Below are 24,685 nucleotides of genomic sequence, written 5' to 3' on the forward strand. Positions count from 1 at the left end.
TAAAAGAGAAATATCAGTATCAACCAATCTATTCTCTCTCTGTCTCTGTCTGTCTCTCTTCGGTAATGTTATTTGACTCGCAAACGTTTGCCCTTTGTTGATTATTTTCTTAGAATAATATCCTAACATTGTAATTCATGGCTAATGGTTCACACTGAACATTCTAATACATGGTTTAGAAGGTAGAACCAGTTTGTTTACAAGCCTCCATGTAGGAATCTCAGGTCTGGAACTCAGAGCTGGATATCAGTGTTCCCCCCATCCACCCTGCTCCCCCAACCATTGTTAAGTTGGCAAGTGAAACCTGACATCTCATTGCTTTTAATTTGTGAAATTCAATTTATTTTCATATGTTTCTGGGCCATTTGCACCTCATCTTTAACAACATCAACATTTTAACTTAGGTTTACACAACTAAAACTTTAAGACAACTGGGAAAATGATCTTCACTGTTGAAATTGTGATTTATCTAGTTCTCCAACAAATGCCCAAAGAAGCAGAGCTGGAGATAAGAACACAAGTATATGAGTCACAGGCTAAAGGCTTAGTCCCAGCTCAGCCACTTGTTCACTGTGAGACCTGGCCAAGTTGTTTACATTCTCTGAGCTTCAGGTTGTTCATTAAATGGAAACTCACCAGGATGGTCGGAAGTAACAGATACATGAACAGCACCTGGTATATAAATGTGCAGCATCCTGGGTTGTTTCTATCACTAAAAAGTATTAGTCCAGCATTGGTGGCTCATGCCTGTAATCCTAGCTACTTAGGAGGCTGGGATCTGAGGATTGAAGTTTGAAGCTAGCCTGGGGAATAAAAGTTCACGAGACTCTTATCTCCAATGAACTGCCCAAAAAGCCAGATGTGGAGCTGTGGCTCAAGTGGTAGAGCATTAGCTTGGAACAAAAGAAGTTCAGGAACAGTGCCCAGGCCCTGAGTTCAAGCCTGGGACTGGAGTGTATTTGCACGAGTTCACATGCACACATACATGCATTTATTGAAGCATGCTGGGTGCCAATGGTTCCTAGCTAATCAGGAAGCTGAGATTTAATGATCCTGGTTTGAAGTCAGCCTAGGCAGAAAAATCTGAGAGACTTATCTCCCATTAACTAGCAAGAAGCTAGTGGTTGATTGTCAATCTTGAGCAAAAAAGGTAAGCAAGCATTCAAGCTAAGCCCCGAATTCAAGCTCCAGTACTTGTGTGTACATAAGCACATGCACATGCATACACACAGACACAGACACAGACAGACATACACACTACACTTTAGCCTGCTAAAAAAACCAGCAGGCAAAGGAAATGAGCTAAAGTTGTGAGTAGGAAATACAATCAGTGAACATAAAGGAAATATTTATCTCTTTGAAATTATAGAAGTGATTCTAACACAACTTGCTAACTCCCTATCCCATTTTGAAATGAACAAAAACATTTTAAAATTCTCATTTCCAGTATCAAGAAAGGTGCAGTCAAACCCAGCTGTCCATATTGTTGGTGTAATCTGTGAGGCTTTTGTGGAAAGCAATTTGACAGAATGCATCATCATACAAACATGTGGGAAACCTTTGGCGCAGGCGTTTCCTCGGGAAGTAATTCAGAATGTGGAAAAAGCTGTGTGTTGGGTGATGTTTAGGCCAGCATTGAGCATTGTTTACAGTGGTGGGGAAGGCATGTTCATTTTCTGTTTACATAAAAGCTAAGACCACAGTGGAAATGCATGGTGGCTGCTGTCTTCCCTTTTGGAATCATTTGGTGTTAAAAAAGGAAACATATAATCAATCACTTAGGGCTCAGTCATTTCCAATGTATGTGTGTATGTGGGGGGTGCTGTTCCTGGGGCTTGAACTTAGGACCTAAGCTCTGTACCTGAGCTTTTGTGCTCAAGGCTAGAGTTCTACCACTTGAGCCACAGCTCCTCTTCCCTCCCTCCCCCTCTTTCTTTTCTATTTCTTTCTTTATCTCCCTCCCTCCCTCTACCTCCTCCCTCCCTCCCCCCTGCCTCCTCCCTCCCTCCTTCCTTCCTTCCTTTCCTTCCTTCCTTCCCTTCCTCCCTTTCCTTCCCTTCCATCCTTCCTTCCTTCCTTCCTTCCTTCCTTCCTTCCTCTCTTTCTCTTGGTAGTCAATTGGAGGTAAGAGTCTCACAGACTTTTCTGCCCAGGCTGGCTTCGAACAATGATCCTCAGATCTTAACCTCAGATCTTAGCTAGGATTACAGGTGTGAGCCACCAATGACCAGCCTCCCAAACTTTGTTCCAATTCACCATTGAATACCATGATCTCAAAAGTGTTTAGAGCTCTACTAATCAGTGACCGATTTTAAAAGGATTTTGAAAGGGCTGGGGCTGTAGTTGGGTGCTAAGGCCCTGGCCTAGCATGCTCAACACCATGAGTTTACTCTCCACCACTGGAAAGATGTGTTTTCCTAATCTGTTCACCTTGTCTGAAACAAAGGAGAAAAGGGAGGGAAAACATTCTCTTATCTGTACCCCAGTCTGCAAACTTTGGAGGAAGAAAGAAACCCGGCCCAACTGAAGTATCATTTCAGTCCATTAGCATATAAGAGGCACAGATACCACCCCAACCTCCCCCCCCCCATCACACACACACAAGACACATGAGAACTAAACATAGGCTCTGTCTCTTCCTCTGTTCCACCCTGGGCTTCTACCTCCCCATCTGTGAGACACTGGGTGAATGTCTGTGGTTCTGACACAGTCATTGAGCTGGGCTGGGTTGTGCATCTGGGTTATGAGTCACATCCACGTGTGTGCATTGTGGCACAAGAGGACTCCAGGGGCACCATGGGAAGGCACACTGTACCTCCTGCCTCCTGCTTCTTGCATGGGGAGGGCTTCTAGAAGCCACAGTCCCTGGACAGGAGGGGAGCAGTGCTGGGGTAACTCCAGTGAGAGTAGGCGACAGCTAACTGGAGCCACTGGTTAGTTATAAAGGCAGGAAGCCCAGCCTCCCTCCCCGCTTCCAAATCCTATAGCATGGTTCTTTACTCAGAGAGCACTGGGGTTTGAACTCAGAACCTTGGTGCTTTTAGAACCTTAAGCTTATTTGCTCAAGGCTGGCACTCTACCACTTGAACTTGGCTCAACTAATGGCTTTTTGATGGTTAATTGGACAGGAGAGGGTCACAAACTTTCCTGCACAGGTTGGCTTCAAGCCTTGATCCTCAGATCTTAGTCCCCCTATAGCTAGGATTACACTTTAAGTCTCCCCAGGTTTGGGCTGGGAAGGTGGCTCAATGGTAGAGCGCTTGCCTTGCATGCCTGAGGCCCTGGGTTCGATTCCTCAGCACCACATAGGCAAAAAGAAAAAAGCCAGAACTAGCACTGTAGCTCAAGTGGTAGAGCGCTAGCCTTGAGCTGAAGAGCTGAGGAACAGTGCCCAGGCCCAGAGTTCAGGCCCCATGACCAGACCCCCCCAAAAAAAATCTCCCCAGGTGATTCTGCTGGGCATCTCTGGTAAAGAATCTGTTGTAGCACACAGAGGGTGACCCTGCAGGTGGTTGGACATTTGTCAGTTGGGGTGTTCATGCTCACCGTTGCCCGCCAGCTCCCACAGTCACTGTCAACTTCTGTCTCTATGGTCCTACAGTGGCTCTCAGCTGTGTCCTTCAATCTCACTAAAAACAAGAGAAAGGGCTGACTCCTCATTCCTAAGCAGGCCACTTTGCCAGCACTAACCTGCAGTAAAGCATGTAAAATCCCAAGGAGAAATCCTTAATGTTTTTGAAATACCCACTGGTACAACTAATGGCCAGCGTGGCTTCAGTCCTCCATAGCTGCTGTCAGTGAAGAACTGTTACCTCCCAGCAGAACTTGGCTAGTGTACCTTGGAACGGTCAAGAGTCAAGGAGGGAAGTTCTGCAACTCCTATTTAAGTAGTTAATGAACTCTAATGGAGGCAGAGGACAAGGTCTGAAAGACTGCTTTCCTGTTAGGAAGCCCTCCACTGTGGGAATGGGCACTTAATCAGGAGTGTTTTATTGACCTTCCGCCCCCTAAAAAAGGACACAGCACGAAGTTTGTGCTAAAAATTCCCTGTGTCATTCGGAACTTGACTTCAAACCACCATGTCTGTGTTCAGCTTCAAGCCTGCCTTTAAGTACAAGGACATTGGTGGTGCTTACTCACCCAGCCGGCCAAGCTTACAGTTTTTATTGGTTGAATTCAAGTCTGCAGTTTGGATGTTTTAATAGATCTTATTACATATAATGAAACCATTCTGACATTTGAAATAATATTATTAAATACTTTTGGTACTAATTGTTTCTCTTTCAAGATCTTGGTGTAGGTTTTACAGAACCCCAGAAGTACCAAGGCTGTGTGTGTGTGTGTGTGTGTGTGTGTGTGGTGGGGGGGGGGAGTTCTGGGGCTTGAATTCAGGACTGTACATTCTCATTTGGCTGGCACTCTACCAATTAAGCCAAGCCCTACAAGCCCAGCTTTTGGCTTGTTAGTTTAGAGATGGAGTCTAGTGGATCTTTCTCCCCAGGCTTATGCTCAGATCTCAGTCTTCTGAGTAGCTAGGATTATAGCCATTACCCACTGGCATCCATCTTAAATGTGCTTTTAAATGAGCAACAGAGAAACAAAAGTACAACCATGAATGAAACAATAAATCTACTGCAGGGGAGTGGTGAGATTCATTTATGATTTAGGAATTGAAATCTTGGTAAGCTACACGATCCTGAGAAATTATTAATTAAAAGAAGGACTATATACATCTACTCTGTGATAAAAACAGGTATCTCTCTGAGTGGATATGTTCTCTATAAAGTTTGCTGAGGTACAAACTGTAAATTATTTATGAAAATGTAAATGGGCAAATGCAAAATGTATACCCTTTTAAGTAACTGCTGAGGCAAAACTTGGCATTTAAGAGCATACTTAAGCTATCTGCTGAAAATCTACCTTCCCCTAATTGCCCTCGGCTGTTTTGTGTGCCCAGAATATTTGAGTGCACGGAGAAGATTAAGAGCAGCAGAAAAAAGTTAAATCACATGTTGGACTGCACAAGCTTGAGTGCAATCCAAGTTTTCCACTTTGGAGAGCAGATGTTCAAATGCCCCAGAGCTGGAGGGTGGAGACAAAAAAATGAGGTGTGAGAAAATATGACTCAGGAGAGGAAAGGCTTGGCTTCCTAGCCCCATCCTCCCCCTCCAACCCCCAAGGGTTTTTTCCTCCACTAGCTGGCCAGGCCCAGCTGGCCATGCATGCATTTGCTCAGCAGTGCAAACTCCCCCCCCCCCCCCCCGTCTTACGCAATCTCATTCATGCCCATCTAGACTGGGTACACAACCATTCACACTAAGCGTGTGTATCTTTCTAGTATTAATGTATCTCAGGGGCTGAGAAAGAGCTTTACTAAGATGCCTTCTTGATTAGAATTCTTTTGGAGGTGCTAGAATCTGTGGTGGAGGAAGGTTGAAACTAGACAGGTCAGGGAGATCTGATAAATGCTCATTGTAGTTGTTTCTTTCTGATGCCCCCTGGTGGCCACAACTAAAATTAATTCCACATGAGCCTTGGGACTCTGACAAAGCCCACTTTGCTAGAGTTCTTGGGATATATTCAGCTGGTGCCTATAGAGCCAAAGCCATGGAACCCACTACATAGCAAACTTCTTTCCAGAATAAGAACTGATTTTAACAGCTTGGCCCTGTCATCCTAGCTACCCAGGAGGCTGAGGATGGTTGGTTGAAGCCAGCCTGCACAGGATTATCTGTAAGACTCTTCTTTCCACTAAACTACCAAAAAAGTTGGAAGTGGAGCTGTGGCTCAAGTGGTAGAGCACGAGCCTTGAGCAAAATATGATCAAGTACAGAACCCAAACCCTGAGTTCAAGCCCCAGGACTGATTAAAAACAAAACAAAACAAAAAAACCAAAAACTGATTTTAAGATAGAATTGTTATAATTCTATACTATAATTTTTTATTTTGTGTGTGCATATGATGGTTATGGTGGAATAAAACATTTATTTTAAATCATCTGCAAACATACTTTTATGTGCTGATACATTTCCTTACAGGAAGTTCTCAAACAGGAGGGCAGAGGTGATATCTATGTTAGGGATGTTAGGCCACTCCTACATTGTTCCAGTACTGGATATAAGAATTTGAAGCCAGGTATGAGTAGTTCATGCCTATAATACTAGCTACTCAGGAGGTTGAGATCTGAGAATCATGGTTCAAAGCCAGCCCGGGCAGAAAAGTCCATGAGACTCATCTCCAATTAACCACCAGAAAATCAGAAGTGGCATTATGGCTCAAGTGGTAGAGCCCTCACCTTGAAGCTGAAGAGCTCAGGGACAGTGCCCAGGGCCCAGAGTTCAGGTTCCCCCGACTGACAAAAAAAAAAAAAAAGAATTTGATTACAGATACTTTCCCTGTATTATGGGCTTTTTGGGGGGCAGAGGGAGGGATCAGTAATGAGGTTTAAATTCAGGGCATCTCGACTTGCTAGGCAGTACTCTACCACTTGAGTCACATTCCCAGTCTTGTTTTGCTTTAGTTATTTTTCAGATAGGTCCTGGTGTTTTGCTCTGGGTTGGCCTCCGAGTATAATACTCCTGTCTACACCTACCATGTACCTGAGATTGCACATTTGAACCACCATGACTAGCTTGATCTGTTGAGATGGGGGTTTACTTTTTGTCTGGTCTGTCCTTGAGCTATGATCCTCTCAGTCTTTGTCTTCTGAATAACTGGGATTATAGAAGTAAGCCACTGTATCTGACCCCTATGGATCTTATTCATCTTTTTTTTTTTAGAAAGCAAAAAATGGAGAGAAAAGACCACAAGAAGATTGACTGTGGAAGGCTTTCAGTCATAAATGAAAAGGACCTGAACCAAGATTTGACTCCTGGTGAGTGGTAGAGTTAAGGCTATGGGCGCTCAAGTCTTCAGGGTCCCTCTCTGGGATCTGCCACTCCCAAACAGCATTTCACTAGATGAGGGTGTGGAATGTTTTATTTTTTCAAAATGTAAAGAATAATGAACTAGATTTAAATAGGATGTGGTTAAGTAGGATGAAGTGCCAATATCTGTTTGTAGCTGGAACCTCGAGTTCATGGTCTCAGTCATTAGGCATCCATCTATCCATCATTATCTATCCCAGCAAGACCACTGATCACCAGGTATGGTTACAGCCTTGTGAGGGTTGGTGCTGGCTTGTCTATACACATTTCCTAGAAGCAAAGGAAGTTAGATCTGGGAAGACACCCAGAGGGAATGAGTGCATGAAATTCAATGATGTCCATATTAAGATCTTTCCTCCAAAGCCAGTTGAAGCAGAGACATATCCCTGGCTGAAAGGCCTGCAGTGACGTAGGGGAGGGCCAGGTACCTGCCTGCTCAGGCAGCTCCTGAGCCTGAAGCCATTGCTGGAGCCATCTTCCTCACTTCCTAAGTAGTTAGGACTACAGGCAGGTGCTGCTATACCTAGCTTCTTGTTATTATTAGTGCTGGTTGCGTTTGGATATTGAACCCAGGGACTACACATGCTGACAAGTACTTTGTCAGTGAACTTTTTACTCCCTACCCTTTTATGAAGCATAGTTGTTTTTTTTTTTGGCTGTACTGACATTTGAATTTAGGGCTTCACATTTGCCAGTCAGATACTCTATACTTCATCCATTCTTTCAGCCACTTGTTGTTATAATAATACAATGTTTCAGCGTAAAACAAAATAAAACAGAAAGCCTCAGAACTTCCTAATATTCAGCCTTAGTGTGTTTTGCAAATTATATTAACAAATCTCTACCAATCTATTTATAGCTGACTGCATGTTGTAAGAGTTTTCCAATTCAGGGGGAGGATTTTTTCTTGCATATATAAAATGGCATGTTATGGTATTACAAATCTCTACCAATCTATTTATAGCTGACTGCATGTTGTAAGAGTTTTCCAATTCAGGGGGAGGATTTTTTCTTGCATATATAAAATGGCATGTTATGGTATATGGTAGTGAAAAAAAATCCATATAAACACCAGCTCTTCAGGGGCTTCCATTTTAAGAGTGAAAAGGATTCTGAAATCAAAAGTCTGAAGACTGTTGACATAATGAATATCATTTAATTCCTATCTATAACCCCTCCCAAAAGGTAGGAATCATTATCTGCATTTTATAGACCAGGAAATGAAGCTCAGGGACGGTAAGCAATTTACCAAGGTCAAAGAGCTAGCTGTTCATTATTTATTACTTCAGAAGAAGTATACTAAAACTTTTCTTATCTCATTGTTTCTGTGGGTCAGGAATTCTGGAGCAACTTAGCTAGGTGGTTCAGGCCAAGTCTTTCCTGGGGTTGCACTTACCAGGGCTGGATCATCTGATGTCTTGATCTGTTTCTAACATGGGTTGCTCACATGGCCATTGGCAGGAATCTTGGTTCCTTATCATGTAAGCTTCTCCGGTAGGCTGCTTGCCTGTCCCCATGATAGGCCAGCCAAAGCAAGTGAGCCCCAAAATAAAGGAAGAAGGAAGGAAGGAAGGAAGGGACAAAGAAAGAAAGGAAAGAAAGAAAGAAAGAAAGAAAGAAAGAAAGAAAGAAAGAAAGAAAGAAAGAAAGAAAAGAAAGAAAGAAAGAGAGAAAGAAAGAAAGTAAAGGCCAACATGGCATTTATGACCCAGTTTGGCATGTTTCACCTCATCAATACTCCTTTGTTAGAAGCAATTCCACGCTGAAAGGAGAATTTTTTTCTTTGTTTCTGTGGATGGAACCTGTGGCATTGCCCCTGCTGTGTAGGTATTCTACCATTGCTCAGGCTCCTTTTTTTGTGATTTTTTTTTTGTTAATACTGGGGCTTGAACTCAGGGCCTAGATGCTGTTCCTTAGCTTTTTAACTCAAAGCTGGCACTCTACTACCTGAACCACAGTGTTTCATGAGTTGGGCACTAGTAATCCTAGCTGTAATTTTAGCTACTTAGAAGCTACTTGAGATCTGAGGATCATTGCTTGAAGCCAGCCCGGGCACCAAAGGCTGGAAGTAGAACTGTGGCTCAAAGGACTGGAATACTAGCCTTGAACAAAAAAGCTCAGGGATTGCACCCAGGCCCCTGAGTTCAACCCCAGGAACAGGACCATCACACACACAAAAAGCCTCATGAACTTTCCTGCCTGGTCTAGCTTTGAACTGCAATCCTCAGATCTCAGCCTCCTGAGTAACTAGGATTATAGGCATGACCATCAGCACCTGGCCTCACTTCTGGTTAATGAAGGTACAAGTCTTATGTACCCCTTTTGTATATCACCTTTACAATAACAATAAAAAATTAAATTAAAAAAAGACGGATCAAATAAGTATGAATAAATACCCAAATAAATACAAACATTTCCTCTTAAAAAAAAAGTCCCATAGATTTTTCTGCCCAAACTGTCTTCAAACCCCAGTCCTCAGATCTGACTCTTGAGTAGCTAGTATTACAGGTAGAAGCCACTGGTGTCTGGCCTAGTCTTCATTTATTTAAAAAAGAAGTATCGCAGAATTCATGGACATATTTTCAACCATAACCATAAGTGGAAAAGCCAGGGCTCATCGTTAGTCCTTCAAACTCATCCCATCTGTGACCTAGTGCTTTCTTGGAATCTAGAGCCAACTGCCCAGCAAGTTCCAGACCTGCTCTAAGCACACATGCTGTTTGCTCCTAGCCTTTCAGGCTGGGCAATGTTATTTCTCAGATTCTTCTTGTTGTTGGTCATGGGACTTAGACCCAGAGCCTGGATGCTGTCCTTGAGCTTCTTTTGCTCAAGGCACCACAGTGCTACTTCCAGTTTTTGAGTGGCTAATTGGAATTAAGAGTCTCACGGGGACTTTTCTGCTCAGGCTGACTTCTAACCATGATCCTCAGTCCTGAATGGTTAGGATTACAGGGCATGAGTCACCAGTGCCTGGAATTCCTCAGATTTTTTGTATGAGCTTATGAATGTCTTCATAGAAGAAAAGTATCTAGTTTCCTGGACAACAAATCATTGCTGTTGGTCTTAGCAGGATCTGAGATAAAGAATATGGAGGCTGGCAGGGAAGCTCTGGAAAAATAACTACAAATGGAAGAAGCTCTGATAGTTCATTGGGCAAACTCCCATAGAACTACCCATTTACTTGCACCAATATGCGCCAGGTACATATAGGAGCTGTTACTTAAATATCTCAGCTGTCAGAAATGGGATTCCAGATGGCAGCTAGACTAGAAATCTAACACAGTTAGATAACACAGTTGACACTCCAATGCTTAATGTACAAATTTGCATGTTGGACTGAGAGCTCTCCACACCAGGCCTTCTGACTCAACTCTAGAGATTCATACTTTCTTTGTATAACTTGGGTTTTTCAGGTTCCGAAACAAGACCACCCAGCTTCTGTTCTGGTCCTGGCACTAGACTGCCGAGTAGCAAATGCGAGGATGGTGGGACTAAGATTTTTAGCTCCCCAAGAGTCTGCAGTAAAGAATCACCAAAAAGTGAGACTGACTTGGGGGCTCCAGAAGCCGTAAGTAGGGAAGGCTGTAGTTCCAAGCCAATGAATTGTATTCTTAATCCTTTTTTCATATTTAGAATTTCATTATAGACACAACACCCCAGGACAAAATCATTTAAGTCAGAATGGAAGAGGCACTTTTATCCAGTCCTGCTCTTTAGATCAAAGTAAATATTCTTCACCTCGTAAGTACATCTGCATGATCAACACCAGTAAGTACATCTGCATGATCAACACCATCGAGAGACATTTTCTATTGCTTCCCCTTGAGGCCCTGCCCTCTCTTGTCTGCTGCTTAGATTTCCTGAACTCACTGATAACTTCCAAATCAGCCCTGCACATGGATGGCAAGAGGCTGAGTAGAGACTGGGAAATAGGGAATGCCAGTGTAAAGCTGTGAAAGTTAAGTGTTATACCAGTGCAGTCAGTACCAAATCATAAGTACTTGCTAAACGAATGACTGATTGGATAATCACCACTATTACTGTTATTATGCTGAGTAGCCATACTAAAGCCTCAAATATGTCTATTAAGAATCAGCCTGTAGCCTGGAACCAGTGGCTCACACCTGTAATCCTAGTTACTCAGGAAGCTGAGATCTGAGAATTCTGGTTCAAAGCCAGCCCTGGCAGGAAAGTCCGTGAGACTTTTTTTTTTCTTGTCAGTCATGGGGCTTGAACTCTGGGCCTGGGCGCTATCCTTGAGCTCTTAAGCTCAAGGCTAGCTCTCTACCACTTGAGCCACAGCACTACTTCCAGTTTTCTGGCAGTTTATTGGAGATTAGAGTTTCATGGACTTTCCTGCCTGGGCTGGCTTTGAACCACGATCCTCAGATCTCAGCCTCCGAATAACTAGGATTACAGGCATGAGCCACCAGTGCCCAGCTGTGAGATTCTAATCTCCAATTAACCACCAGAAAACTGGAAGTGGCACTGTGGCTTAAGTGGTAGACTGCTTGCCTTGAGCTGAAGAGCTAAGGGACAGCACCCAGGCCCAGAATTCAAGCCTATGACCAACCAAAAAAAAAAAAAATCAGCCTGTAGCTGGGTGCTGATGGCTCATGTTTGTAATCCTAGCTACTTAGAAGGCTGAGAGTGAAGGATTGCAATCTGAAGCCAGACCAGGGAGGGAAGTCCATGAGACTCTCATCTCCAGTTGACTACCAGGAAGCTCTAAGTTGATCTGTGGCTCAAGTGGTAGAGGTGTTGGTCCACACACATCAGCCTATAGTAAAGTCAACTATGTTCATGTTCCATAGACGTTGTATCGTTAATTTCTAAAGCAAACTTGGGCTGTCCTTGGAAAAAAAGTTAAAATCCTATATTTATTTATGAAGATGATTCAACTCCTTCCTCCTCAGGAGTTGCTAATTGAAACTTACACCCTAAGTAGAGTTGGAGGCACAATGTAGTAAGTACTAAAGCAGATCCAAGTTTGCTATGGGGACATGGAGGAAGGACAGGAACACTGATTCTCCTAGGTAGCCACGGCTAGGCTACATACTTTTCTTTATTCCTTCAGAACACTTCCTCTCTTTCTCTCTGGCATCAGGAATGATGTATGTACCTTGTCTTTTGCAACTGCCAATGACCAAGACTAAGGAATGTCACTTACTTTCTTGGCCTCAGGCATGTCTCTCCTACTTACCCCAGCTGCCAATCCTCCAGCCAGGTGTCCTTCTCAGTGAGTCACTGGATCTGGAAGCTGTAGGGCAGATTTCATTACTATATTCTTGGTCTTTGGAGCTGTTCTTCCAATACACCTATGAGAATTGCAACCCAATCGCTAAGATGTCCTGAACTCCCCCAGTTAACACAGTGGCTAAGAGTGCAGAGGTCACAGGGAAACAGCATTTCTTCAGTGCTGAAAAAGAACCTTCCGGCAATTGGAACTGACAGGAAATTGAGGAACCCCATCTGGAAGACAGTATATTTTTGTTTGATGTAAATGATCTGCAGACTGAACAGGAATGGAATCCCATGATTCTGTGCTCCTTTCTGAGTTTCCAAAGAAAGAAAACTGAGCTCATTAGTTTATCATGAATCTTGGCTAGGTAGTCAGGATATCTAAATCTGAACTTTCTGGCTTCCATTCTGTGGTCCATGCCTGAGAAACAGTCTGTTTCCTTTGTCCAAGGAGACACCCTACATGGGGAGTGACCCCTGGTTACTAGCTACCAGTTAAGGCAGGAGACCTGGGACTAGAGAAATGAGGAAGAATTAAAAGGAAAGGCAGAGGGCTCCTCAGTGACAGAGAAAAAACTTTTTCTTTCTTTTGGCCATTGACTTGTCTCTTCCTTTCCCTAGCTTTCTTTTCCTGGCCTTTCCCACCATATTTTCATTCTGTTTAGTTTCTTTTCTGGAATTGTCTTAACACAAGTATTGGTACAATATCTGTAGGTACTTGTAGAGTTCTTGCTACAAAAAATTGGAGAGAATATTAGAAATCCGCTTGGGTCCAACCTCTTAGAAGTTATTTTTTCCATTTATTTGATGCATTAGTTGAACCCACAGAAGTTAGGCAATATGCCAGGTCACAATGGGCATGCAGAGAATCTAAATTCCTAGTTTCTTATCTGCTAATAAAACTCCTCTTAAAAGTTGAGTTTTGAGCCAGGCACCAGTGACCATGCTTATAATTGTAGTTTCTCAGGAGCCTGAGATCTGAGGATCCTGCTTTGAAGTCTGTGAGACTCTTATTTCCAATTAATCACCAAAAGCTGGAAGAGGCTCAAGTGTTTGTGTAAAATACTAACCTTGAGCATAAGAGCTCAGGGAGAGCACCTAAGTTCTGAGTTCAGAAAGCTCTAGGAATGACGAGTGTGCACATACACACACACACACACACACGTACGTACATTGAATTTTGCTGGGTCCTAGTGGCTTATGCATGAAATCCAAGTTACTGAGGAGGATGGGATTTGGAAGATCTCACTTCAATGCCAGTCTATGCAGAACAGTCTGTGAGACTCCATCCCCTATTAACCAGAAAAGTGCAGGCCTGGAAATCATATTGTTATGAAATGTGGCTCAAATGGTAGAGTGCTTCCAGGTACTTGTAGCTCAAGACTGTAATCGTAACTACTTAGGAGGATGAGATCTGAGGCTTATGGTTTGAAGCCAACCCAGGCAGGAAAGGCCATGAGACTCTTATCTCCAATTAACCACCAGAAAACCACAAGTGGAGCTGTGGCTCAAAATGGTAGAGCACTAGCCTTAAGCACAAAAGCTTAAGAACAGCATGCAGGCCCTGAGTTCAAGCCCCAAGACCACCACCACCAACAAAAAATCCCCAAAGTGCTAGTTTTGAGCAAGAAAGCTGAGAGCATGAAGCCCCAAACTCAAGCCCCTAATATCAACAAAAACTGGCTTCCATTTAAAATAAAAAATTGAATGGTTTTCCATAAATTTAATAATAAAAGTTGAGTTGTTTTCCATAAATTTAGAATACTTGACAAAATTCCTTGGTTTCTGTTGCCTAATTTTCTTTTTTCCTAATGTTCTTATTTACATATTTATTAAACATTTTAATAAAATATTTTATTCTTACTGAAAAGTCAAAATGACACATACCTACCATTTAGAGATAATTTTGATGCTCCAGAATTTAATCATAGCTGACATTTTTTCATCTTGTTCAGAACCAAAATGGATCTGTTCTCAGAGAGTGAATTCAAAATTCATTCAAGATGAATGTGAGTTCACACAAGGAAAGTAAGTATTTAATTACTAACAGTAAAAAAAAAAATCTGCTATGACTGGTCAGGTACATACAATGTGATTACCTGTTTATTATAAATATGTAACCAAGATTTCTTGGTAATCACAAGATTATAAGTACTATGGCTAGGATTCACATATAATCATTCACTTACTCATTCGACATTTTTGCTGAATTCAGGACATTGTGCTGAGGATACAAGGACAAAGTCAACCACTGTCCATGAGGATTTTACTGTTTGAAAAAGGAGTTGAATTATCTTTTTGTCAGTTGTAAGGCTTGAACTCAGGGTGTGGGCACTGTCCCTGAGCTCTTTTGCTCAAAGCTAGTACTTTACCACTTTGAGCCACTGCACTACTTCTGGTTTTCTAGTGGTTAAGTGGAGATAAGAGTCTCACAGACTTTTGTGCCTGGGCTGGCTTTGAACTATGATCCTCAGATCCCAGTCTTCTGAGTAACGAGGATTACAGCGTGACACACCAGTGCCCAGCTGGATCACCTTTTAAATGCCAAGAAGGGCACCTAATTTAGGGATTCATGTAAGTTGAGCTCCAAAGGAAAGTACGAACAAATTAGCAGAGGGGAGTGAAGAAAGGAGCAAAGAACAGGGCGATTTATGTGGCTCTCTGAGGTGGGAAAGCTCTTGGGAGTCCAAGAATAGTGGGGCATCTGGGCAAGATGAGGCTTACAGGGCAGTCTAGGGAATAGGAAAGGCCAGCTGTTCAGTTTGCCAGATACAGGGAGGACTTCAGACTTGGGAACAAGGAACTTTTAAAATCAAGGTGTGTGTATGTATGTATTAAACTATCACTCTAGCTATTGGCAGAGCAGAATTGAGTGAGGATCCAAAGTTGAAGACCAATTGAATAACAGGTGGGATAAGGCCTTCATGTCTAAGGGTGGTAGAGACAGAAGTCTGTATTCAAGAGGTATTGAAGGTAAGAGGCAGTAGAGTAGCTAACTGAACTACTCCCTACTGTAGGACAGGGTAGTGATTTAAATTTAGTCTGTGGAGGCTCTGGGGTTTACATCTTAGCTTTGTCTTTGGAAAGGCATTCTACTCTCTGCCTGTTTTCTCACAGGTAAATTGAGAATAAAAATTCATTGAATCAATATACATCTAGCCCTGAGAATAGTACCTGGATCATGAAAAGTACTCAGCTAGTGATGGCTGTTAATACTGTTGAAATGGTGGCTGACAGGCTATAGGGAGAGAGGACTCTGAAGCCCACTGCACCACACTGCCATCCCCTGCCGAAAGATTTAATCAGGCTGGGAAGGTGGCTCAGTGGTAGAGTGCTTGCCTTGCATGCCTGAGGCCCTGGGTTCGATTCCTCAGCACCACATAAGAAAAAAGAAAAAAGCCGGAAGTGGTGCTGTGGCTCAAGTGGTAGAGCGCTAGCCTTGAGCTGAAGAGCTGAGGGACAGCACCCAGGCCCAGAGTTCAGGCCCCACGACTGGATGCCAAAAAAAAATTTAAAAAAAAAAAAAGAAAGATTTAATCAGTGAGAGGCCCCTGATGCAGATGGACTCTCACTGGAGAGCCAACACATTACCTGAACTACAGGTGGAAGGGACATAAGGAGGATGGGAGGCTGAGGCCAGAGTATTTGAGGAATTTCTAGAGATGATATTGCTCACAGCAGATGCACCAAAATATGCTTAGCAGGGGGATGACATGAGGGGCTCCATCACAGGCCCACTCGTGGTTGTGAAGTGTGACTCCTGACAGGGCCCATCACCCAGACTATGAATAACCACCTTAGAGCAATAGTGTATAACCTGAACATTGTGGTTGCCTGTACCTCATTTATACTGTGCAGACCTTAGAGGATAGCAGTCTGGACTGGTTATATGCTGTGGACATAAAATTACTGCTTTTATTTTTCTACTGGTCTCCCTGCTAGGTAAGATCTCTGATACTAGAATGAAATTAACCCAAGGTGCTTGCAAGTAGTAGTTTTGTGTGTTTGTTTTATAACTAGTGGAACAGAAAGTTGGCTGCTAAAGAATAAAAAGTAAATTAAAAACTCTTTGGAGTTTTGCCTTCCTGTTCCAAAGGAAAAAGACCAATTCTGGGAGGATGTGTTCTCATTTTCTGGAGCTTAACTGTGGTTTCCAAGAGCTATGAAAGACAGGGACATGGGAGTTCCTCTACCCCCACCCCCAGGTCTGTGCCAAACAGACATGAGGTGGCACTTTACACAAGTATCAATGTGCTTTTTGCCTTCCAGAAAAAATATGAAGACCTTTATGGCCTACAGCTCAGATCTTGTACCACCCTCCACTCATCTCCATTCCTGCAGAGCTTCTAGAAACAAAGCCTTATGTGACCTTAATAATAATGAAGAAACAAACTCTAAGGTGAGAACTTAGAAAAAAAAACACCCCTAAAATCCTTGTAGTTCAGAAGTTTAGTCCTAAGAGCAAATAGGGTTTTAGAAAACTCTGCTAAGTGTGCAGCACTAACCCAAAACACATGGTCTTGGCAGCCACATGGTTTGTATTATTCCTAAACTGGTTCCAAGGGAAATTTCTGGGAGAAAGTATTTTGTGGGTGGTACCCTGGCTACAGGATTCCCCTGGCCTGGGTGTGAGGCCTGGAGTCTGTTCTACTGACATTGTGGTTAGGGCTGCCAGCTGGTTCCTATTTCCAAACCAGTAACAGTAATCCCCAGCTTACTTTCAAGTATTTCCATACCCACACATGCACTGTATCCTTTGGTGCCCTCTCAGTGGTTATGGCTTCCAAGTCCCTTTGAAGCTCCCTAAGAACTTTTTTTTTTCTTTCTCTGCAGCAGGGAAACAGCCCAGCAGGTTGATGACCTCACCCTCTGATTCATGAGCATCAGTCGCGTGTTGATCTTTTCTACTTTCCCCTGACAAATATGTTCCATCTTAGACTGGTTTCCTAGGAAACAAAAACTGAAAAACAGAAATAAACTGTGTGGAAAACAGAATGCTCCAAAAATTCCCTCTTGCAATGTTTAACAATGAGAGAACCCAATTATCAGAAATAATAGTAAGTTTATATAACTAAAATATGTGGACTTTTCTTCTGTAGATGTCAAACTCGGCTTTGGATAATGCCCTAAAGACAGCCACCAATTTGAAACAAACTACTGATCAAATGATTAAAGATATTGCAGAAGATCTTGCCAAAGCACAGACATGGAGGAATCGACTGAAATTCTAGCTCAAGATAGTCAAAAGGACAAAACCCCAAAAAAGCAGCAACGAAAATTTGATCTCTCTTCCCAAAGTATTTGACTTATTACTTATAAAGATTTTTCTAAAAAAAAAAAAGTCTCACAAAACTCAAAATGGGTAACAAAATACTAATGAAAAAGGGTCTGATTCTTAAAATTAAAAGCAACTACATATTTATATTAAAATAAATCTATGTTCTGCCCTAACTCATGGCATCCAAGTGCCCTTCAAAGCTCTCAAGAGCTTTTCCTTCTTTTTTTCTTTTCTTCTTAAGACCTTCTCTTTTAATTTTCTGCAGCAGGGAAACAGTTCATAATAAAATAAAGTAAAATAAACAAGTATCATTTAAAGTTTAAAAATTAAAGTTTGAAAAAACTGTCAGTGAAGAAGTACTACTGTTTGACAATACCCTGTTGGTGGAAGTATAAATCAGTGAAACCGTTTTGGAAGATAATTTGATTAATATGTATGCTTTGCAAGTTACTGATCAGTACATACTGATAAACCCAGAGTAACCTGAAAATAACTCAAATGAAGACACCTAACCTACTGAACATCATTGCTTGGCAACACACACACACACACACATACACACACACACACACAGAGAGAAACACACACACAAAAACACAGAAACTATAGAATATCTGTTTTTCGTGATTGTGGCTGAATGGGTACTGCCACTGGCTGTCACTATTCAGCCACCATCTGGAGAGTATATTGTTCTGCATGTCACTAATGCAGGAAAACATCAAAAGTTAAATACAAAATACAGACTCTACTGAATGCATAATGATTTAAAAAGTCTAGCCACTGCCAAGTAAGGGACTACTTTGCCAAATTCTACAAATTCCAAAAGCGCTCATCTTCTGGCCTGCAATGCCACTGCTAAGAATTTACAGACAATTCACACAATATGGCAACAATGGATCAGTGACAGAAGCATCTTCAAAGGGAACTAATCTTAAATACTCTGTAAATGTTTACCAAACAAGTTACAACTCTAGTCACTGGAAAGCATGAGATGAATATCTGTGGCAGTGAAAAAAACCCCCAAGATGCCCGACAATATATCCAGCATGAGCTAGTTTGTGCATGCTTTTACAGGCTTACCTATTCTCCAGGAAGACACACAACCGTTGTAAGCAACCTCTTAGAAATGAAATGTGTCCTGGGAGAGGAGGAATTTTTACTTTTGTTTATTGAACAGTGTCAATTTCCTATCATATGCTTATAACATTGTTTAAAGATCTGTTGGCCAAGAATACACAAATACAACAGTTGTAGATTAATGAAATTTTAGAAAAAGGTAATTGCTGGAAACTGCATACCAGAGATTAAGTTCTAACATTACCCGTAGAATGCAAGAGCAAGTTCTTGATTTGCCTCTTAAAAGGCAGATCATAGATTTTTTTTCCCCTCTTGAGGCCTTCTAACTCCGCATACTCCAAACATTCAAAAAGGTTTCTCAACCCCCAGAATTTGGCTCAGCCTTGAGGAGGGAGTCAAATGTATTTCCATTTAAGACTTTCCTGCCAACAAAGACACCTGCTGTTTGTCTAGCTGGCTGGAGCATGGGCTATATTTAACTTTGGAGCTTTGAAAGAGGTTTAGGACACCTTGGAAGAGATCATGCAGATGGCAGCATGAAGGTAACTCTGACTTTGTGGCTGAATTTGCTTTAGATTGTGGCACTGAAGGAAGCCAGAAAAGACATGACAGGATTCTAAGAGAGAAAAGGATCTCAAATTGTGTGTTCTGTTGAATGTAATTTTGTACTAAGCTCTGGCACTAGACTCCCAACAGACAAATATCAGAATAGAACACCTCATGCCAAGTGCTATGTGGTTTAAATGACCTGTCTCTCCTAGCCCAACCCAGAAGATTCAGTACACAGAAGAGGCCTGTCAACCTGAGCTATCATAAGGTAGTCCCTTCTCTTTAACCTTTGTAAAGAAAGTAACTTTGAAATGACTTAAAGGTTTTTTTGTTTGTTTTGTCCTGGTGCTAGCCCTGGGGCTTGAACTCAGAGCCTGGGCACTGAGCTTTTTTGCACTCTACTACTTGTTTCACAGCTTCACTTCTGACCTTTTTGGTCCTAAGTTGGAGATACAAGTCTCATGAAGATAAAGAGTCTAACAAGAGCTTTTTTTTCTTTTTTAGCAGTACTGGGATTAGAGCAAATGTTCTACTGCTTTGTGTGTGTGTGTGTGTGTGTGTGTGTGTGTGTGTGTGTATGCTAGTTCTAAGAGGCTTCTAGTTTTTTGCGATGCCAAATGTTGCTATCCTACCTCCAAGTGTAAAATTATATTTCTCTAGTTTGGTTTGAAATGTTCTCTATCAATTCTTCTTGGGGATTCATTTCTCCTTGAGAACCTAATGAATGCTCCCTTCCCTTATGCTCTGCCCTCCCCAAGAAAAGGGATATATACACAGAATTTTAGAAGTTCATTAATACCCTGAAACAAGTACATAAAATCTTGGTTCCATGGAAATAATGGAATTAACAAACATTACCAATCTTCCAACCTTTGGAGAAGCTTTTTTTTTTTGAGAAGCTTTTAAGCAATCATTTTTTTTTCTAATTTAAACATATGGCCCACCTCTAAACCATATTTCCTTGATGATTGGGTATCATTACATACAATCACTGCAACAGGGCTAATCTGAAAAATAAATTGGGCAATGCCCCTGAAGAATTCTGGAAGAGTTCCAGGCACTGATTTACAAGGATAATTGTATACTTATTGATCATGTGATCTGGGATGTCTCCCATGTCTCAGTCAATTCATCTATTACTTCTAATTCTATTCTAGTAGTAAACTAGAAAAACTATTTAGGCAGTAAAATAGAATTTCTAGAGCTGTCAGTAAAGAGGCTCACACTGACTGACGGCATGGTGGTAGATGACCAGCTTGACAGTCTTCACATTGAGGAGGACCGTAAGTAGCTATGCTCAAATTGCAGCAGGATCAATGACTATTGGAAGGTTTCTATCTCTAAAGACAAAGATGTAGTCATTCATTTTAGGTCAACTATTATGATTATGCAAAAGAAGTGACCTTTTTATTATTCCTTTTTTTTTCAGTCATGGGCTTGAACTCTGGGCCTGGGTGTTGTCCCTCAGCTCTTCAACTCAAGGCAAACACTCTACCACTTGAGCCACTGCACCACTTCCAGTTTTCTGGTGGTTAATTGGATGGAGGTAAGTGTCTCATGGTCTTTCCTGCCCAGGCTGGCTTTCAACCCTAATCCTCAGATCTCAGCTTCCTGAGTAGCTAGGATTACAAGCATGAGCCACTGGCATCTGGCTATTATTCCTTTCTATTGTAATTTTTTTTCCCCTTCCCTTCAAGTAGGGTTGAACTCAGGGCCTCACACTTACTAGCTTGAGACTCAACCATTTGAGCCATTTCTCTAGCTGGGCTTTTTGCTGGTTATTTTGGAGATGGAGTCTAGTAAATTTTTCTTCCTGGGCTAGCCTTGAACCTTGATCATCCAGTTGTTAGCCTCCTCAGTAGTTATGATTATAGGCATATGATTATTGTAATCTTGTTAATGAATTTAAGAGGATCCAATTCTTAATAAATATGAACTTGTGCTTATTTATGTTTAATACACCACACAATTGTTTTGGTAGTAATTTTCCTATGAGAAAGGCATATCTTGTTCCTTTAATTTAGAAGAAATCTGTTTGCATCCTGATAGGACTCACAAAATGTACAAGATCCTAGAGTAGAACTAAGTTAGAGATATTGCATCTTACAGAATAAATTATCATAAGCCATGTCCTTTGGAGTGCATTGGCCCCACACACACAAAAAAAGCTACATTGGAGGCACAAGTTAATGGGAGAAAGCTCCAGCCTAGTAAGCTAGATATCAAGTTTTAACACAAAAATGGCAATTTTTCCTAAATTAACCTATAAATTTAAGGAAAATATCAACTATTTTTGAGAATGCAACAAAATGATACTAACGTTTATCTAGAAAAGTCTAAGAGCTAGAAAATTTCTGAAAGTGTGAGTAATTTGGTTGTGAGTTAAGATTACTTCTACCACCCTGGGTGCTAGTGGCTCACAGCTGTGATCCTAGATACTCAGGAGGCTGAGATCTGAGGATTGCAGTTCAAAACCAGCCCAGGCAGGAAAGTCCATGAGACTCTTATCTCCAATAAACCACCAGAAAACTGGAAGTAGCACTGTGGCTCAAGTGGTAGAGTGCGAGCCTTGAGCTGAAGAGCTGAGGGACGGCACCCAGGCCCAGAGTTCAGGCCCCACGACCCACAAAAGAAAAACATAAATAAAATAAAACACATCCTGAATCAAAACAGGTAAAAAGAAACACATAGTTAATAAAAGGATTCAGAAATACTCCTACAAAATTCAAATGCAGATTTGGTTTATGGTACTTGATGCACAGGATTTATCTAATAAAACATAGTAGTCTCCAGTTGTTCAAAAAGTTGTAAAACTGGATCATTGTTAAATTCTGCATTAGTCAGGGCTCTGTGAAGAAAACAAACTCCTTGAGATATTTATATTTAAGAGAGAATTAGGACCGTACAAAATTAATTTAAAAAGCAAGAGGTGCAGAAACGACACACAAGGCCATCGTCACCATCTGTGATGCAGAAGACGAAGTTTAAGTGCTTTTGTGGCCACAGCATTGTTTCACAGCCAAGAAAAAGATGAGAGCCATTAAAACATGGAGTGTGGATGCTACAAACAACTCCTTCCTGTCTGCACTGGCAAAACCAGAGAAGATGGCCTCTGCCAGCTTTTTGCTTTCCAAATCTTAACCGAGTGCATATTAGGAGAATCTAAAGGGTTCAGAACCCTACTCACTTCCTAGCTTTTAATCTCGTGGTATGGGGGAGTGGAGGCATGTTACATAATGCTAAGTAAAAACATCTAACATATATTCTTACATTAAAATTGGTCTAGATGGGTGAGTTATTTACAAAAAAATAAAAATAAAACAATCAAGCAGCTCTAGAAGAAACCCGAAGGTATGCAGAAGATATTTCTAAATACAAAATGGAATTCTGATAATGATGGCTCTTTTGACATAAGTAAAACCAGAGCAACAGATGTGGCTCAGTGGTCCAGCACTTAAGCACTTATTAGCATGCATGAGGCCCTGGGTTCAATTCACAAACACACACATATACAAACTGAAAAAATTTAGCTAGAAACATGGCTGAGGTGGTAGAGCACCAGCCTAGTAAATGTGAGGTCCTGAATTTAAACGGCAATATCACCAAAACCAGCAATAAACAATTATTATCCAGGCATGGCTTATGCCAATAATCCTAGCTTCTCAGGAGATAAGATCTAGAACATCACAATTTGAAACCATTCTGGGCAGAAAAGCCCAAGAGATTCCATTTTCAAAATAACAAGCAAAATGCTGGGCTGTAGATATGGGTCAAGAGGTAGACAGCCACCTAAGCAAGGAAGCCAATCAAGGGTTTTAGGCCCCCCTCCTCCTGCCCCATCCTGAGAAAAAAGAAAGCAATAGTATTTTCCAGTATTTTAAATCTACAAGTCCTTAGACCAGCTGACATTGTTAGGAAACTGCATTTGGAATAAGTATATATTTGTAAAGGTATGTATCCAAATAACAGCATTACTTGTAAAAGCAAAATTGAATGATATGTAAAATTATGGTCTATCACATGACAGAATGAGGACAAATCATGTAAACAGAGACTCAAAATGAAGACATTCCCCCAGTGTAACATGAACATACTTGAAGACTTATCCTTATTGTCTTAACCCTATACAGACATTACATTCTTTTTTTAAAAAAAAAAAACTAATTAAAAGTTAGCTTGGAAGGCGTATTAGGATACCTTTTTTTCTTTCTTTGTAATTCTAACTTAGAATTTTTAAATCTCTCAACTTTCCCTTCCCACCAGAAAAAAAACAACTCAGACAAATTTTCTATGTATTTATTTTCTCTTAGAATGTTCACGATTTTGTTTTGTAATTTAAATATACATAATTATAAAACTGTGTTCTTTAGGAGTATCTAGTAAAGTAGTATACATTGTGAAATCATCCTATTACTAACTGGAATTACTTTACACATAAAAGAAATTGTGGATTTGAGTTAAAAGAAAAAACTACTTATAGGAATAATTCTATCATACATATTTACAATTTTTACTTTCATAACCTATTCATTTAATATTGTTCTTTAAAAAATTATTTACTTTGACATGAGATGACTAAGTATCTAAAGGATAATTAGTGTGCATAGGGGTAGCTGTGAAAAGTTACCCATAACTCTAATACATTCTGCTTTAAAGGAGAAATCCTTTAGAAATTGTTTTAGAAAGCATTTTAATATTTCTTCTTATCATCTATAAAGCAGCAACAATATTTTAAATTATTAGAAATGGTAAATCCAATGATACATAAACAGTCTTAAGAAATATACTTGAAAAGCTATTATTTCATAAAATATTTACATTGTTTAAATTACATGATAGCAATATTTCTTATTCTATTTTAGTCGAGCATATTAATAAACACCTCTAAACTAGAAAAAAAAGCTACTCATCCTTAATAAAGGAGACTTTATCCTTGGGTTTATTCAACATCTTTATGTCATCCAACAGCCTTTTGGGTGTTAAAATATGTGTTGAACCTGGTGGGAAAAAAGACAATTATTCAGAGCCAATAGTTAATTTTTCTTGGCATAATCTACTATTTTGTCTTTTAAATATGCAAAATGCTTACACCATTTTAACAAAATTTCTACAAGACATTTTCCCTATATGACAATTTTAATCCTTCCTTGTCATTGAACAGGATCAGTAACCCTTTAGAAACACTTCTGATTTCTAACGTTTTGTCTACTTTGTGCTGTATGTTGATTTGTATACTAAAGAACAAAACAGGGAATGTTCTCTATTTTCATAACAGAACTATATTGGTTTTCATTCAACAACAAAACTAAGCAATGCTGTGAATCAACACATGTCAAATCTTGTACTTCCCTTGGTCAGTGGAATTTACCTATCAGTGACTTTGACTGAATTTTTTTGTGGTATCAGAATTTGATTTTTTTTTTTTTGGTTTTTTTTTTTTTTTGGTCGGCCGTGGGGCTTGAACTCTGGGCCTGAGCGCTGTCCCTCAGCTCTTCAGCTCAAGGCGAACGCTCTACCATTTGAGCTATAGCGCCACTTCCGGTTTTTCTGGTGGTTATTGGAGATAGGAGTCTCACGGTCTCTCCTGCCCGGGCTGGCTTTGAACCGCGATCCT

General features: G+C 40.9%; 2 protein-coding genes across 2 annotated transcripts in view; one reads left to right on the top strand and one right to left on the bottom strand.

Annotated features, from left to right (window-relative positions):
* Aknad1 (AKNA domain containing 1) overlaps window positions 1-17,398 on the top strand; it is a 33,166-nt gene extending 15,768 nt beyond the window's left edge. Inside the window, 7 exon segments of the mRNA XM_013031846.1 lie at window positions 1,448-1,584; window positions 6,784-6,874; window positions 10,340-10,465; window positions 10,560-10,694; window positions 14,066-14,195; window positions 16,437-16,566; window positions 17,267-17,398. Of these exon segments, the coding sequence (XP_012887300.1) occupies window positions 1,448-1,584; window positions 6,784-6,874; window positions 10,340-10,465; window positions 10,560-10,694; window positions 14,066-14,195; window positions 16,437-16,566; window positions 17,267-17,398 (881 nt within the window).
* Window positions 17,399-23,353: 5,955 nt separating this feature from the next.
* Stxbp3 (syntaxin binding protein 3) overlaps window positions 23,354-24,685 on the bottom strand; it is a 73,474-nt gene continuing 72,142 nt past the window's right edge. The window contains exon 17 of the mRNA XM_013031848.1: window positions 23,354-24,068. Coding sequence (XP_012887302.1) covers window positions 23,974-24,068 — 95 coding nt within the window. The 3' untranslated portion in view covers window positions 23,354-23,973. The remainder of the gene's footprint in view (window positions 24,069-24,685) is intronic.

The sequence above is a fragment of the Dipodomys ordii genome, unplaced genomic scaffold (genome assembly GCF_000151885.1).
Source record: "Dipodomys ordii isolate 6190 unplaced genomic scaffold, Dord_2.0 Scaffold146, whole genome shotgun sequence".
In the NCBI taxonomy this organism is placed as follows: domain Eukaryota; kingdom Metazoa; phylum Chordata; class Mammalia; order Rodentia; family Heteromyidae; genus Dipodomys; species Dipodomys ordii.